At 36.5% G+C, this 13,898-nt stretch overlaps 1 protein-coding gene across 1 annotated transcript; it reads left to right on the top strand.

Moving 5' to 3' along the window:
• The first annotated feature begins 205 nt into the window (after positions 1-205).
• On the top strand, positions 206-13,585 carry apcdd1l (adenomatosis polyposis coli down-regulated 1-like). The gene is made up of 4 exons (XM_051111610.1): positions 206-609; positions 9,279-9,462; positions 9,943-10,471; positions 11,824-13,585. Exons 1-4 carry the CDS (start codon positions 549-551, stop codon positions 12,595-12,597), a joined length of 1,548 nt encoding a protein of 515 aa, XP_050967567.1. The 5' UTR covers positions 206-548; the 3' UTR covers positions 12,598-13,585.
• The last annotated feature ends 313 nt before the right edge of the window (positions 13,586-13,898 follow it).

The raw sequence follows: 13,898 nt of genomic DNA, 5'->3' as shown, positions 1-13,898 counted from the left end.
GGTGTGTGTGTGTTTGATTAACACATTTATGTTTAATCTAATATTGCAGCAGGTTTCTGGCTTTGACTGTGCCCTTTTGCACCTTACCCTGAATGCTCCCCGGAGGGTTAATACTGGGAGGTTACAAGTTCCCTCCTCTTTTCTCTCTCTCTCTCTCTCTCTCTCGCTCTCTCTCTCTCCCTCCCTCTCAGATTCTCACTCCGATCTCTAGCTCCTCTCAGCTGAGTAACCCAAAGACAGACTTATACAAGCACCACATAGGTTTAACATCACCAGAGAGAGCACAGAATCACCAAGGGACAGATTTTCAAGCACCATCAAGAAAGGAGATCTTGCAAACTCAGTCAATGAGTCCTAGAATGAATGGAAAACTTCACGTTTGAAGATGAGACTTGGATTAAGTGGATTAAATTGATCTGCATAACGGGCACTCTCATCTGACACGCTCTCATTGACGTGAACATCCAGGAGAGGAGCATTTCCAAAGCTTTTCCTTTTTTAACCCTACATATATTTTTAAGTGATTTGGAGACTGTAAGTGGCTGATCATGGCTGAGGTGAGACTTATTCACCTGTTGAAGACAACTTGGATGGTATTTCTCACGCAAGGTTAGTTAACTTTTTGCTTTTACTCTCTTTCTCTCTATCATTCAGAATGAAGCAAATGGTTTTATCCATTTCAAGACAGTATTTAAAATATTAATAAATATTTTATTGAAAAATGCATTTTTATACACCTGATACTTTTGAAACATAAAATGGTTTTTATATTGTGCTGCCACTAAAAAAGCTTTTGAAGTCATACAAAGAGCTTTTTATTCTTTAGTTCTTTAGAAAATAAACTTCTGCTTTAAAGCAGTGGTTTTCAGTCCTGGTCATTTTGAATGTCTCCCTTATCTGACACACCCAATTCAGGTCTTGGAGCCTCAACTAATGAGCTGATGATATAAATCAGGTGAGTTAAATAAGCATGCAAAATTTGCAGTGCTTTAGAACCAGGACTGTTGTAAGGAAACCAAATATGCTTATCTGAAGAACCCACAATGCAAATGCATTAACTTTTTTAATCAAAAAGCACCATGTAGCAACTCAAAAAACTATACGGCCAAAATATGTGAAGTGTTCTTTGCTGAACCTGAAGGACCTTTATTTTTCTCAGATTTGTAAAGCCTAGATCTGCATTTATCACAGATCCAACCAGGAAAAGAATCATAGATATCTAAACGAATGAATCTTATGTGTTTTGGTATTAACGTAAATGCAGATATTTACAAATATGAATTATGAGAATCTATAAGCTTAAAGTATAGCTTAAGAGTGGCTTATTGTTACTGTGTGAAAGTATGAGAGCTGCCAAGCGAAACACCTTCATTATTGAGACCGACATGTCTGAGCATTTTCTGCTGTATCAAAGCTTTTACTGTGTATTTTTTTCGTCTGGATTTCACAAGAATAATTAGGATCTAAATGATGAAGGTTGAGTTAAAGTTTCAGTTTTTGAGGTAATTCCAGCTTTAATTAATATAATAAAACCTTTGACAAAACTAAACTTGTCCTTAAATTGTTAAAAGAAAGGCACGCAACTCATGTCTGCACCATTTTTTTTGAATATTCAAGATGTAGTTCATGCCTTGTTGTTGATATCAAAGCTGTCGGCGGGACGTTTGTTCATGTGTAAAACATAAAGTGGGATACAAAAGTCTAGGTTAGCATGCAAACGATACACTCTTAAAAATAAAAGTTCCAAAAGGGCGTTTTTGCCTTTTCAACCTTTTTAACCTTTCAGTAAACAGTTCCTAAAAGAACCATTTTTCAAACATTTTCTGCATTTAAAAGGTTCCATGGATGTTCAAGGTTCACAGAACCATCGACGCCAGTAAAGAACCTTTATTTTTAAGAGTGTATAATAAAAATATGAATTTAAATTGAAAATGTTTTAAAGCCCTCAAACTATTTTCGCTGTGTATGGTCTACAAAGTTTTTTTGGAGATGAAAAACGTTCTTGATGTTACATTTATAGGTTCTTCAGATCAGCATATCAGTTTCTGGCTTTTTTAGAGCACCACACAGATGATTTTCCAACGAAATAAAGAATTAAAGTCAGTTCAGGAACGTTAAAAGGTTCTCCGATGGCATAAGGTTATAACTTTCATTTTTAAGAGTGCACAAGTAACAGAAATTTGGCTTGTTCTCCAGGAAAATTACTGCGAGTCAGTCAGGTGAAGTTTAAAGAGCTTTAAATATAAGCGGCAAAGACTTTGGCTCGACACTGTGATCCTGCTCTCACCTTTCCCCATGCTCTGCTCTTTTCACCTGTCAGTCTGCTCCACGGGCCCCAGACCCCCGTTTTTGTTCCAGCCTCTTTTAAAGTTAGCAGGAGGCCATTGTTTCCTGTGAAAGCAGATCACAGCCGTGGAACTAATGCCACCATTAAAATAATGATTAGAGTAACAGGCCAATGCCATTAACGACCCCTTCTGTTCGTATGCCATTTACTGGCTGTTTTTCTTCTACGCTCTCGTTCCTTTCAGTCAGGGATGGTTAGGGTGATGAAGAAAGCAATAGGCTTCTGTTCTCACTATCAGGCCGCCTACAGAAGGAGAGAGAGAAAGGGAAAGACTGGCGCAATTACACCCGCCCCCCCAATGACTCATGGCAGTTACCCATGACCTCAGAGGTCAGTGTGTGTGCATTTATGTGCCTGTACTTTATCTTTTCTTACAAAACATGGACTTCTTTCATCAAACAGCAGAATTAGATCTGCGAAAATGATTAATGTCATGCCCATGTGCTTGAGTAATCTGCCAGAACAGATACTAAACGCAACGCTGTATTGTAGTTGGCTGTTACACTTTGTCTACTTTGATTTAAACTGGAAAATTATTAAACACAAGGTGATTTTACAGGAAGTTATGCCTCAACATTGCTAAAAAAAAAAAGCCTTCCAGTTTTACAAGGAATCGCCACCATAATTCTTGCAGCTGTTCGGCATTGTTTGTTCCTCTCATTCCAGTATTTTTAAAAATATGTCTGTTTTGAGATGCATAAGTAATATTCATAAGTAGATGACATGAGAGAAAGCCTGTCAGCCATTTATAGATAAAAGGAGGCCCAGTGCATGTCAGACAGGCTTTGACTGATGCACAACACTTTAAAAGCATCAGTCAGCTATAGGAGCAAAAGATCACACCAGTTACTAACTAACTGTCATGTTAACTGATTTGGTACGTGGTCAGAAATGGGTTGGATTAATGCATCTATGGTTGACTAATGCTGGTGAAGTACAGAAAAAATATAAAAAATTGTTTTCACATTTTGACAACATAAGCCTATATGCATGATATTTAAAATATACAATACTATTTCTTTATCTATTTACTTTGAGGTCAGCAAGATTTTAATTTAGATAAAATGTGATAAATGTGTACATTTTTAATTAATAAAAATGTAAGAACGTAATGTTTAAATAGCAAGAATGCATAAAATGTATCAAAGTAAATATATTTATAATGTTAGAAATGACTTCTATTTCAAATAAAGTTTACTTTAAAATTTTAAAAGTTTAATTATTATTATTATTTTTTTAGCTTTCTAATTTCTAAAATTCTGACAAAATTCTATCATAATTTCCACAGAAATATTAAGCAACACAACCGTGTTCAACATTACTACTACTACTAATAATAATAATATTTTTGAGCAGCATATTAAAATGATTTCTGAACGATCCCGAGACACTGAAGACTAGAGTAATGATGCTGAAAATTCAGCTTTGCATCACAGGAATAAATTACATTTTAAAATGAAATTTTAAATAATTTTTAAAACTATTTTAAAAATAAACTTTTTTTTTAAATTGTAATAATTTTTCATAACATCAGTTTTAACTGTATTTTTTAAACCAAATAACTAAAGCCTTTGCAAGCATTAAAGACTTCTTTAAAAAACATTTTATTAAATATCACTGAAATATTGAATTTTTTTTTATTATTGGCATGACACCTGCTGAAGTTAAAGTTAGTGTAACACAATCCCACTTATTTTAAGATACAGCAAGTTTTTAAAGCAGATCAAGGTCAGAATTTCATAAAGTGAACTGCAACTGTGCCATAATTTGACTTAACACTCACTAAATAATCAAATACTAATTGTTTTCTGGTTAGGTTAGTGAGATACTGCATTAACTAGATGCAGACACCTAATAGAACTCAAAAGAATTACAGTTAAGTTCCTCAGGAGTTCTCCTGGTTAGTCACTATCAGTGATGTTGAGTTAACCCTAGGGGTAACTGTTAGCTTGTGGGAGAAACTTTCTCATAATCCTTATCTAAATGAAAACAACTGCTGGATTAAGCAGGTTTAACGTTCATGAAAAGACAACAATGCTGCAAAATTGTAAGGAAGTTGAATGATGGGATTCTAGGGGGAAAAAAGTATCGCCATTTAAACTTAGAGGGCGATACAACTGCTCTGTTCACATTCACTTGCACGTATCAATAGACAAACATATTCACCTATCCTTTTTTACAAACATATGCACATAAGCGTTCACACACCTTTGTTGCCCCTAGCACTTGTATGCATGCACACACATGCAAACTTGACTCTCTATATGAAACTTTACCTTTCTGTAACTGTACTTCATCAGACAAAAAGAGTGTGACAGAGGGAGAGGGAGAGGAAGCGAGGAATCTGAGCTCTATCCAAAGTAAATGAGGTGTAAATGGGAGTTTTTTCATCAGGGAGCAGTTATCAAAGCAGGGGCCGGTGGGAGAAAGAAGCGGACGGGCGGCACAAAGGCAGTTAAACACTGAAAAGGGGCCATTTCATGCATCTGGCTGTACTGTAGCACAGTGATGATGGTATCAGATGGAGATACTACTGTGCTTTGATATATGCAGTTGTTCTGAATAACTGCCATATTCATATGCCATAATATGTGCAGTATGATCCAAATGTCTAAATACACTTTGATTTTTCGTTTACTTAAAAAAAAAACATGGAAATAAATTACTACATTTAAAATTTCCATACATTTCCAGCTTGAGTGCATGTTGTCACTAAAGCAAAATATTAGTATAAATGTGGCTAAAATACAATAAAATTGTTTGTATTAATTAATAATTAATTAGTGTTAATTATGATATATAATTAGTCAATTTTTTTTCCAATTTGACTTGTCAAACAATTACTCTAAAACTATTAAAATAAAACATTATGCAAAATAGAAGCTTTTTTCACTCATTTAATCTTGTTGGCAATGACATTTCTCATTTTCATTTTGATTAAGTTGCGATACTAAATCAACCAAAACTATAAACGAAAACTTAATAAAAATGTAAAAAGTTTAGCTATAATAAAAATGAAAACAGAAAATATAAAAATAAGGTTTATATAAAATGGAAAAAATAGAACTAAAATTGAATTCAAAATATTAACAAAAAATATTACTGATATTAAAACAACACTGGTTTGACTTAATTGAAAATGAGGCTATATGTACAGTCTGTTCAATATTTTAAGTTTTTTTGGCCCAAATAATATTCACAACTGGACTTTTTGTCCTCTGGAATAACATGCTAAACGTTTTATTGAATGAGTGATCAAAATTGAACCTCACGGTCTCATTTTTATTCACATTATATTAAATAAGCAATGGCAAATGGCGGGAGGAATAGTGGTGGAGAGGAAAGGGGATATTTTATTTTTGGCCACTCTTCAGTAATGACGCATTAGGGGTGAGAGAGAAGCTATCCAAATTGAAATGACAAATAAAAACAAATACATGAAACCAGTCGGAGGTACTTTTGCTAGCCTCACTTCTTCTATAAATCAATGTCTCCAGTGTGTGTGTGTCTGGGGGTGTTGAATGGTTGGAATATTAGGACAGGTAGCTTACTTTGGCTCACACTAAAGGGAATTGCCTGTAAGCAAAGAGACCACACACATTCTACCACAGCGCCCTCTGCTGCTCAATATCACGTACTGCCACTATGACAGGGCAGAGGTTTTGCAGCAGGCAACCAATCATAAACTAAAGAACGCCTGCCTCATTAAATATTCATGAGCTTTTGAGGTTTAAATAGTCAATGACAAACGCAAATATATTTTTGAAATTTACAGTGTTCTAAAATCTGACTACCCATAGTAAAATATTAAAATTTGAAATATACAATAAACTGAATGAAAATAACAGTAGGTTAATAGGTTGATTTGTGAAAAGCCCAGAAGCTATCTACACTGTAAGTGTGTAATGCTAAAGTAATCCACATGCAGATGAGAGAGGAAAAAAATATACAGAACCTCAGCTTGATTAGAGGCTGCTGAACCATCAAAACAACCGTAAACAGGCGGTTGAAACGCACATGCTAACTCTATCTAACATTATCACTTTATTGTGATCATGAGCAACAAATCTGCTTTCACATTGGCTCCATATTGGGAAAAAAACTTTAAAAAGCAGAGCCTGGATCTCTCCCAAACAGCATGAGGAAATAATTCCCTTCTTTAGGGCAAACAACTAGACCCAGCCTGACATGCTCAATAAATGCTTTGTAATTATGCAATCAGAGAAATTTTAGGGCTACAGTGAACAAATGGGAATAAAAGCTATTCTGTTTAGTGCTTTTCTGAAAGCAGGTTTATCCGATTAGAAGTTCCATCGTACTGATTAATAAACTTTTTAACTATAAGCTACTACAAGGTGACAATGTTCATTTTATTTGTATATTTTATATTTTAGCTTGAGTAAAAAGAACAGGGAACAAAAAGATACATAACACTACTTTTTTTAATTTAATTATTCATTAAAGAACCCTTAAAAACCAATCATGGTTTTCACAAAAATATTAAGCAGCATAACTGTGTTCGACATTGATAAGAAGAAATGTTTCTTGAGCAGCATGTATGAATGATTTACAAAGGATCATGTGACACTGACAGGAGTAATGATGTTGAAAATTCAGCTTTGCATCTTAAATTACATTTTAAATTGCAATATTTCACAATATTACTGTTTTAATGTAATTTTTAAAACAAAAAAATGCAGCCTTGTTGAGCGTAAGAAACATACTCTCCCCAAACTTTTGAATAATGGTGTATATTAAAATTATAATACACTTTTTATGTATATTTGTACTTAAAAATTACATTTAAAACCTCTCATCTTTAATTTATCATTAAAGTATTTCTAGAGTCTTGCAAGCAAATTGATTATCATTAAATAGGCTTCATTTTCTTTTGATTTCAGGGTGAAATGTGACTTTTTTTTTTTATAACTTGTTTCTATCTGGAATAATTATCTGACATTTGGCAAAAGAGAAAAGCTAAGTAAAGCTATTTCTCTCCTTCCCACTTTGGCGCAGGTTTAATTGAAAAGCTCATGTTTTTGCGTCCACATATAGTGCAGGACTTCTCATCATGCAACTTCCCAAAGTTCTCCTTCTGCTAATCAGGTTTACTACACCATATATCTACAATGTTCTTACTCAAGGACAGCTCTGTGGTGAGGCCAACGGCAAGGAGATTTACAGATTAAACAAAGATGCCCAGTGCCATGTTGATAAATCTCACTCCTCATGAGCTGGAACCATGTTTGCTTTTCTGTGTTTAAAAAAAAATTGTCAAAAATTGTTGTTTTCATTGGCCAGCGCCACATATCCCTTCCCATTCCCTTGAAGATGGTGTCTGATTGAAGTGACATGCCAAACCTCTGGCCTCACCACAAATCGCGGTCAGAGCAGGATTGGGATCTATATATGGCACTAATAGACCTCATCACGTTTCATTACACGGAAAATTACAGAAATGCAAAATCCTTCAACCACTTCCAGTTCAGCAGAATCCTGTTTATGGACCGTAAAAGACCATGAAGTGAAAATGCCCCTCTTGGAGGGTTTTTTTTTTTTTTTTATTGCTGGAGGTACCAAAGCTTTTTGAAGTGTCTGAGGGTTTTTAAAGGTTTAATTTATTTGGAAATGTGGTGACAGAGTCATGAAAAGAAATCAGCACATTATTGCAAACTTAGACCTTCTGAAGCCCTTTGGATTTATTATATTGGCAGCTCTTATAAGCAACAACAATCCACATAAACTTAATTAGGACTAGTTAAAAAACTTATGACCTGCAAACACTTAAGGAAATGTTTTTATTAAAAAACTTTAACATAGCTGAATAAATACGCTTTCCATTGTTGCATTGTTTGTTAGGATATGACAAAATTTGGTCGAGATACAACTATTTGAAAGCAATTTGAGGATGTAAAACATCTAAATATTGAGAAAATCGCCTTTAAAGTTGTCCAAATTAAGTTCTTAGCAATGCGTATTACTAATCAAAAATTAAGTTTTGATATATTTACGGTAGGAAATTTACAAAATATCTTCACAGAACATGATCTTTACTTAATATCCTAATGATTTTTGGCATAAAAGAAAAATCGATAATTTTGACCCATTCAATGTATTTATGGCTATTGCTACAAATATACCCATGCTTGTGGTCCAGGGTCACGTACAGCAATTCACAACTTCAAAAATGAAAAGAAAACAAATACTTAAAGGAACAGTTCACCCAAAAATTACAGTTTGCTAAAAATGTACTCACTCTCAGCTCATCCAAGATGTACATAAGTTTGTTTCTTTATCAGAACGAATCTAGAGAATTTAGCATTAATCACTTGTTCACCAATAGATCCTCGGCAGTGAATGGGTGCCGTCGGAATGATAGTCCAAACTGCTGATAAAAACATCACAATAACTCACAAGTAATCCACACCACTCCAGACCATCAATTAACATCTTGTGAAGTAAAAAGCGGCATGTTTATAAGAAACAAATCCACCATTAAGACGTTTTTAACTTCAAACCATTGCTTCTAGCTAAAATACGAGTCTTCTGTTCATGATATTGCTTTCTCAAGTGCATCTTATCTGAATCAGGAGGAAACATATACTAAAGTCCATTATCATAGATTATTGTGATGTTTTTATCAGCTGTTTGGACTCTCATTCTGACGGCACCCATTTACTGCAGAGAATCCATTGGCGAGCAAGTGATTTAACGCAAAATTTCTCCAAATCAGTTCTGATAAAGAAGCAAACTCATCTAAATCTTGCATAACCTGAGGGTGAGTCACTTTTAAGCCCCTTGTCGAGATTAGTAACTTGCCAAAACCTAAACAACTTTTTGATATCAACTAAGCTTGCACACAGGCAGATACAACAATGCAATCTCTGCATTAAGACACATACAGAATGATAATATCCCTGTCTCTCCTCAGTTTTGTGTGTGAGGGGCAGTAAGCTATGGGAAGTGCCCACCGCCCCCCTCGTACCCCATGCCAACCTCAGCACGAGACTGTTTTGGGAGCCACAGTGCCAGACTCAGCTACGCCATCTACAGAACGAAGCAAGAATTACAGCCACCATACCACCCAAACTGGAGGGCCACTGGGTGTCAAGCAGGTAGGAGACTTTAAAGTCAACATGCATTTAAATTTGACACAATTTAGCTTTCTTATTGTGAACAATAGGCCAGTGCATTTTATCAGTGTTAAGAAATCTACTTTGAAACTGAAGCCTGTAAAGCAACAAGCGTAATGTAAAGTCATTTTGTCTCATTGAATATCCTTGACTTGAAAATGCATCGTATTTAGGAAATAAAATGGTTTGCAATTGCTACATTAAAGGCTTAGTCCACCCAAAAATGAAATGTTGTTCCAAACCTGTAAGACCTTAGGAACATAGATTAAGATATTTTTGATCAAATCCAAGAGCTTTCTGACCCTGCATAGACAGTAACACAACTGACACACTCAAGACCCAGAAAGGTAGTTAGGACATTGTTAAAATAGTCCATGTGACATCAGTGGTTCCACCGTAATGGTATGAAGCTACACGACTTTGTTCACCTTTTGACTTAAGATATTGCTCTTTTCTTCTCAGATGTGAAGTGCGGCCCGGTCCAGAATTCCTCACTCGATCCTACACATTTTACCAAAGCCCTACGCGTCTCTTCAGGGCTCTCCAGCATTACTACTCTGACAGCGAGTGCCACATCCCAACCTACTCTCTTGTGATCAGGGGTAAACTGCGGCTGCACCAGGCCTCGTGGATCACCCGTGGAGCCACTGAAGCAGAGCACCACCTCCATAAAGTAGGAATGGTCATTCACAGCCAAAAGGCCATCCATCATCTCTCTACCCGCCTGCCATTTTCCTGTCTGGGGCTCAAAGCTGGAGGACACCTGGTGCCTCATCGCTTTTATGAACTCTTTAATGCCAAAGCAGAGAAAGACTGCCTGGGCGCTCTTGGGTTCACCATGATGGAACTGGAGTTGCTACGGGTGGAAACCCATCACCATCCTCACAGCAGGCCGGCTCAGGAGCTGTTCTTAGGGGATGTACACACAGACTGGGAGGAAAGAGTGCACCATAGACCGACAGGTTACCAGGAGCCTTTGCAGAATGCTATGGTGAGAGTTAAGACTACAGTATTTTTTTTTTTTGCTTAAAGGGATAGTTCATCCAAAAATGTAAATTCTTTCCAAACCTGTAAGACCAAATTAAGATATTTTTGGTAAAATCCGAAAGCTTTTTGACCCTGCATAGACAGCAATGCAACTGACATGTTCAAGGCCCATAAAGCTAGTAAGAACATAGATAAAGTAGTCCATGTGACATCAGTGGTTCACTGTTATGAAGCTGCAAGAATACTTTCTGTGCGCAAAGTAAAATTAAATTCTTCTCTTCCGTGTAAGTATTCGTTGTGTGTTCACAAGAGTACCACGACATATGCATGTGGTGCTGCTAACGCAGGAGCTGATGTTCACACTATTTTTTATAGATGCTAGTAAAGAACCTTTATTTTTAAGAGTGTGGAAAGCTTTACATTCCACAAAAGGTTCTTTATAGTGGAAAAGGTTTTTTAGATTATTAAAATGCTAACTTTTTTTTGCGGATGATCAGAACGTTAAAAAGAACAGCATTTATTTTTAATAAATATATATAGTCCACAAGAGAAAATAATACTTGAATTTATAAAAATGACCCCATTCAAAAGTTACATGCACTTAATTCTGCACTTAATTCTTAATACTGTGTTGTTACCTGAATGATCCACAGCTGTTTTTTGTTTAGTGATAGTTCTTCATGAGTCCCTTGTTTGTCCTGAACAGTTAAACTGCCCACTGTTCTTCAGAAAAATGCCAGAAATCCAGGTCCCACAAATTCTTTGCTTTTTCAGCATTTTTGTGTATTTGAACCCTTTCCAACAATGAGTGTATGATTTTGAGATCCACAATGAGGACAACTGAGGGACTCATATGCAACTATTACAGAAGGTTTAAACGCTCACTGATGCTCCAGAAGGAAGAACGATGCATTACGAGCCGGGGGTTGAAAACTTTTGAACAGAATGAAGATGTGTACATTTTTCTTATTTTGTCTAAATATCATGTTTCTTTCATTTAGTACTGCCCTTCAGAAGCTACAGAAGATACTTACCAGAGGTTTTCCAGAAGACAAAATAAGTTACATTTACCCTGATCTTCAATTTCAAAAAGTTTTCACCCCCCAGCTCTTAATGCATCGTTTTTCCTTCTGAAGCATCAGTGATAGTTGCATATGAGTCCCTCAGTTGTCCTCAGTGTCAAAAGATGGATCTCAAAATCCTACATTCATTGCTGGAAAGGGTTCAAACTTTTGACCTCAATTGTATGTCCATGCTGAATAAAAGTAGTAATTTCTTCAAGAACTGACACCAAACCTTTGAACAGTAATATAATTATTATAAAATTAACAATATCCTTTGTTTTTTTACTCTCAGCACCACATCCACCCATGCCCAGTGTGCGCCGTGGTATACCGAGCCTCAGAACAGCAACCACCCATCCTTCCTCCATCCCCTTTCATCCCCCTGGATCTAAATGGAAACTGGGTGAGCCTACGCTGCGAGTCCAGTCCATCCGTCCTCTTCCTCACCCGCCTTTTTGTTTTCAACGAGGAGCAACGGATTTGGGAGGGCACCTATCAACATTACTCCGACCCAATGTGCCGCCAACCCAGCTTTACACTATTTGCATCAGGTCATTATGCTAAAGTGGGACAGTCCGTTAAAGTACGTGGGGCCACCGAGCTCGTCTTCAAGGTGACGCGAGCAAAAGTGATCGTGTATGACCAAGCACTGTTGCGGGAAATGAATTCGACGCAAAATGGAAGATGCGGGCAGGCGGGAAGATGGGAAACAGGCGTGGAGCAAGACATAACCTGGACGAATGGATGTGATGCATTGGGGATACGGCTTCCGCACAAAGAGTACGAGCTGTTTAAGATGGGCGTGGATCATAAAGGGCGCCCCCTGTTGTTCAATGGGGAAAGGCCCACGGATGGATCCAGCCCGGATCGACCTGCAAAAAGGCCAACGTCCTTTCAGACACCAATGCTGCAATGCAGCACAAGGATTACGGTGGAGCCACACTACAGTTCCTTCAAAGATCATTCAACGGGAGATAAGATGAGCTCTGCTAATGCACTGCACTCTTCGTTGATTCTGCTGACCCTTTTGAATGCATGGTGCTGGAATATTTATCTTATCTTCTGAAATATGGCGTGCCATTCATGTTCACTGATCAAATTCTGACCCATTTATTACGGGGATTGTACAATCTGATAGACTGGAAAAGGATTGTTCACTTCGGTGCTATAATAAAACGCTTGCTGCAGATGCTCTGAAATATGACACTTTTTTTAATCTAAGATGCTAAATTTTACATAGAAACCTCCTTTTAATCATATAGTATATCAACGTTTTTGATGTCTGTCATTTGGAGCGTGGTTTCATAAGAACTCCAGAACAATGCTATATTTGCCAACATTCCAGCAAGATCAGTTAAAGGTCAAGAACTTCAAAATACTTACCAGCGGTGTGAGTTTGGGGCGGGACTAACTGTTTGACCGACCAATGGGAGACAGGACTATTTGAGGAACCTGTTTGAAAACAATCATTATGTTTGCAATTCTTCAGCTTTAAAATATATGGGAGATACAGATGGACATTCAGATTCTCTTTGGGAATGAAGAAAGAAGAATTCCAAAAAAATGCCTCTTTTTCTGATCTTGTATGTCCTGATTATTTGATCTGAAGTGCATATATGGACTACATTCAACATAAACTACCCTGTATTCTTTTAATATTAGGCTGTTGTCTTCAAGACGAGACATAGCCCATTTTTGCCATCTAATGAATTTTATGTAGCTTTAATCTTCTAATAATGGTGAGGGTGAACATATTTATTGCTATCATTAAAGTAATTTTGATAAGAAACTCTTTGGATTCTCTATTTGCATGTCTACAAAATGTAGACATGTTTGAACGTTCAGTGAGCCTTTGCAAATGCTTTAACTCACATCTAATGTTGAATACATGTGCAAGACATTTAAACGGAGCTGTCATATGGCTTCCACATTATACTAGCGCTCGCCAATATCTGAAGCATAAGTTCTCAGAACTCTGCATACAATTCACTCCCACTGTTTATTTGGAAGAACAGGAAGTGTTCAACTCATTCCGTCTTAGTTTAGCAGAGCGTGCAATTTTCTGTTTTTACAGAGTTGAGTGATTCCTTGTTCTGGAGGCAATCTTTGAAAGCAAAAAATGAAAAAAAAATTCCAAGATGTCCAAATGAATTTGTCAAACTTAAAAATTAAATATACCCGTAAGCAGCGATTACCAGGGCTCAAGTGCTTTAAGGCATTTAAGCACATATGAAAATACAAGCCTGTAACCACCTGAATCAATGATTTAAAAAAAGATTTTTTGTTAAATCCAGGTAATTTAGCATAGAAATATAAAGGTTTTTTTTTAATGTTTATGATTGTTATAGGGCCAGCTGTGGCCTGATC

Source organism: Labeo rohita, chromosome 6 (genome assembly GCF_022985175.1).
Source record: "Labeo rohita strain BAU-BD-2019 chromosome 6, IGBB_LRoh.1.0, whole genome shotgun sequence".
Classification (NCBI taxonomy): Eukaryota; Metazoa; Chordata; class Actinopteri; order Cypriniformes; family Cyprinidae; genus Labeo; species Labeo rohita.
Note: the sequence above shows the minus strand (reverse complement) of the source record. Positions and strands in the feature narration are given on the sequence as shown.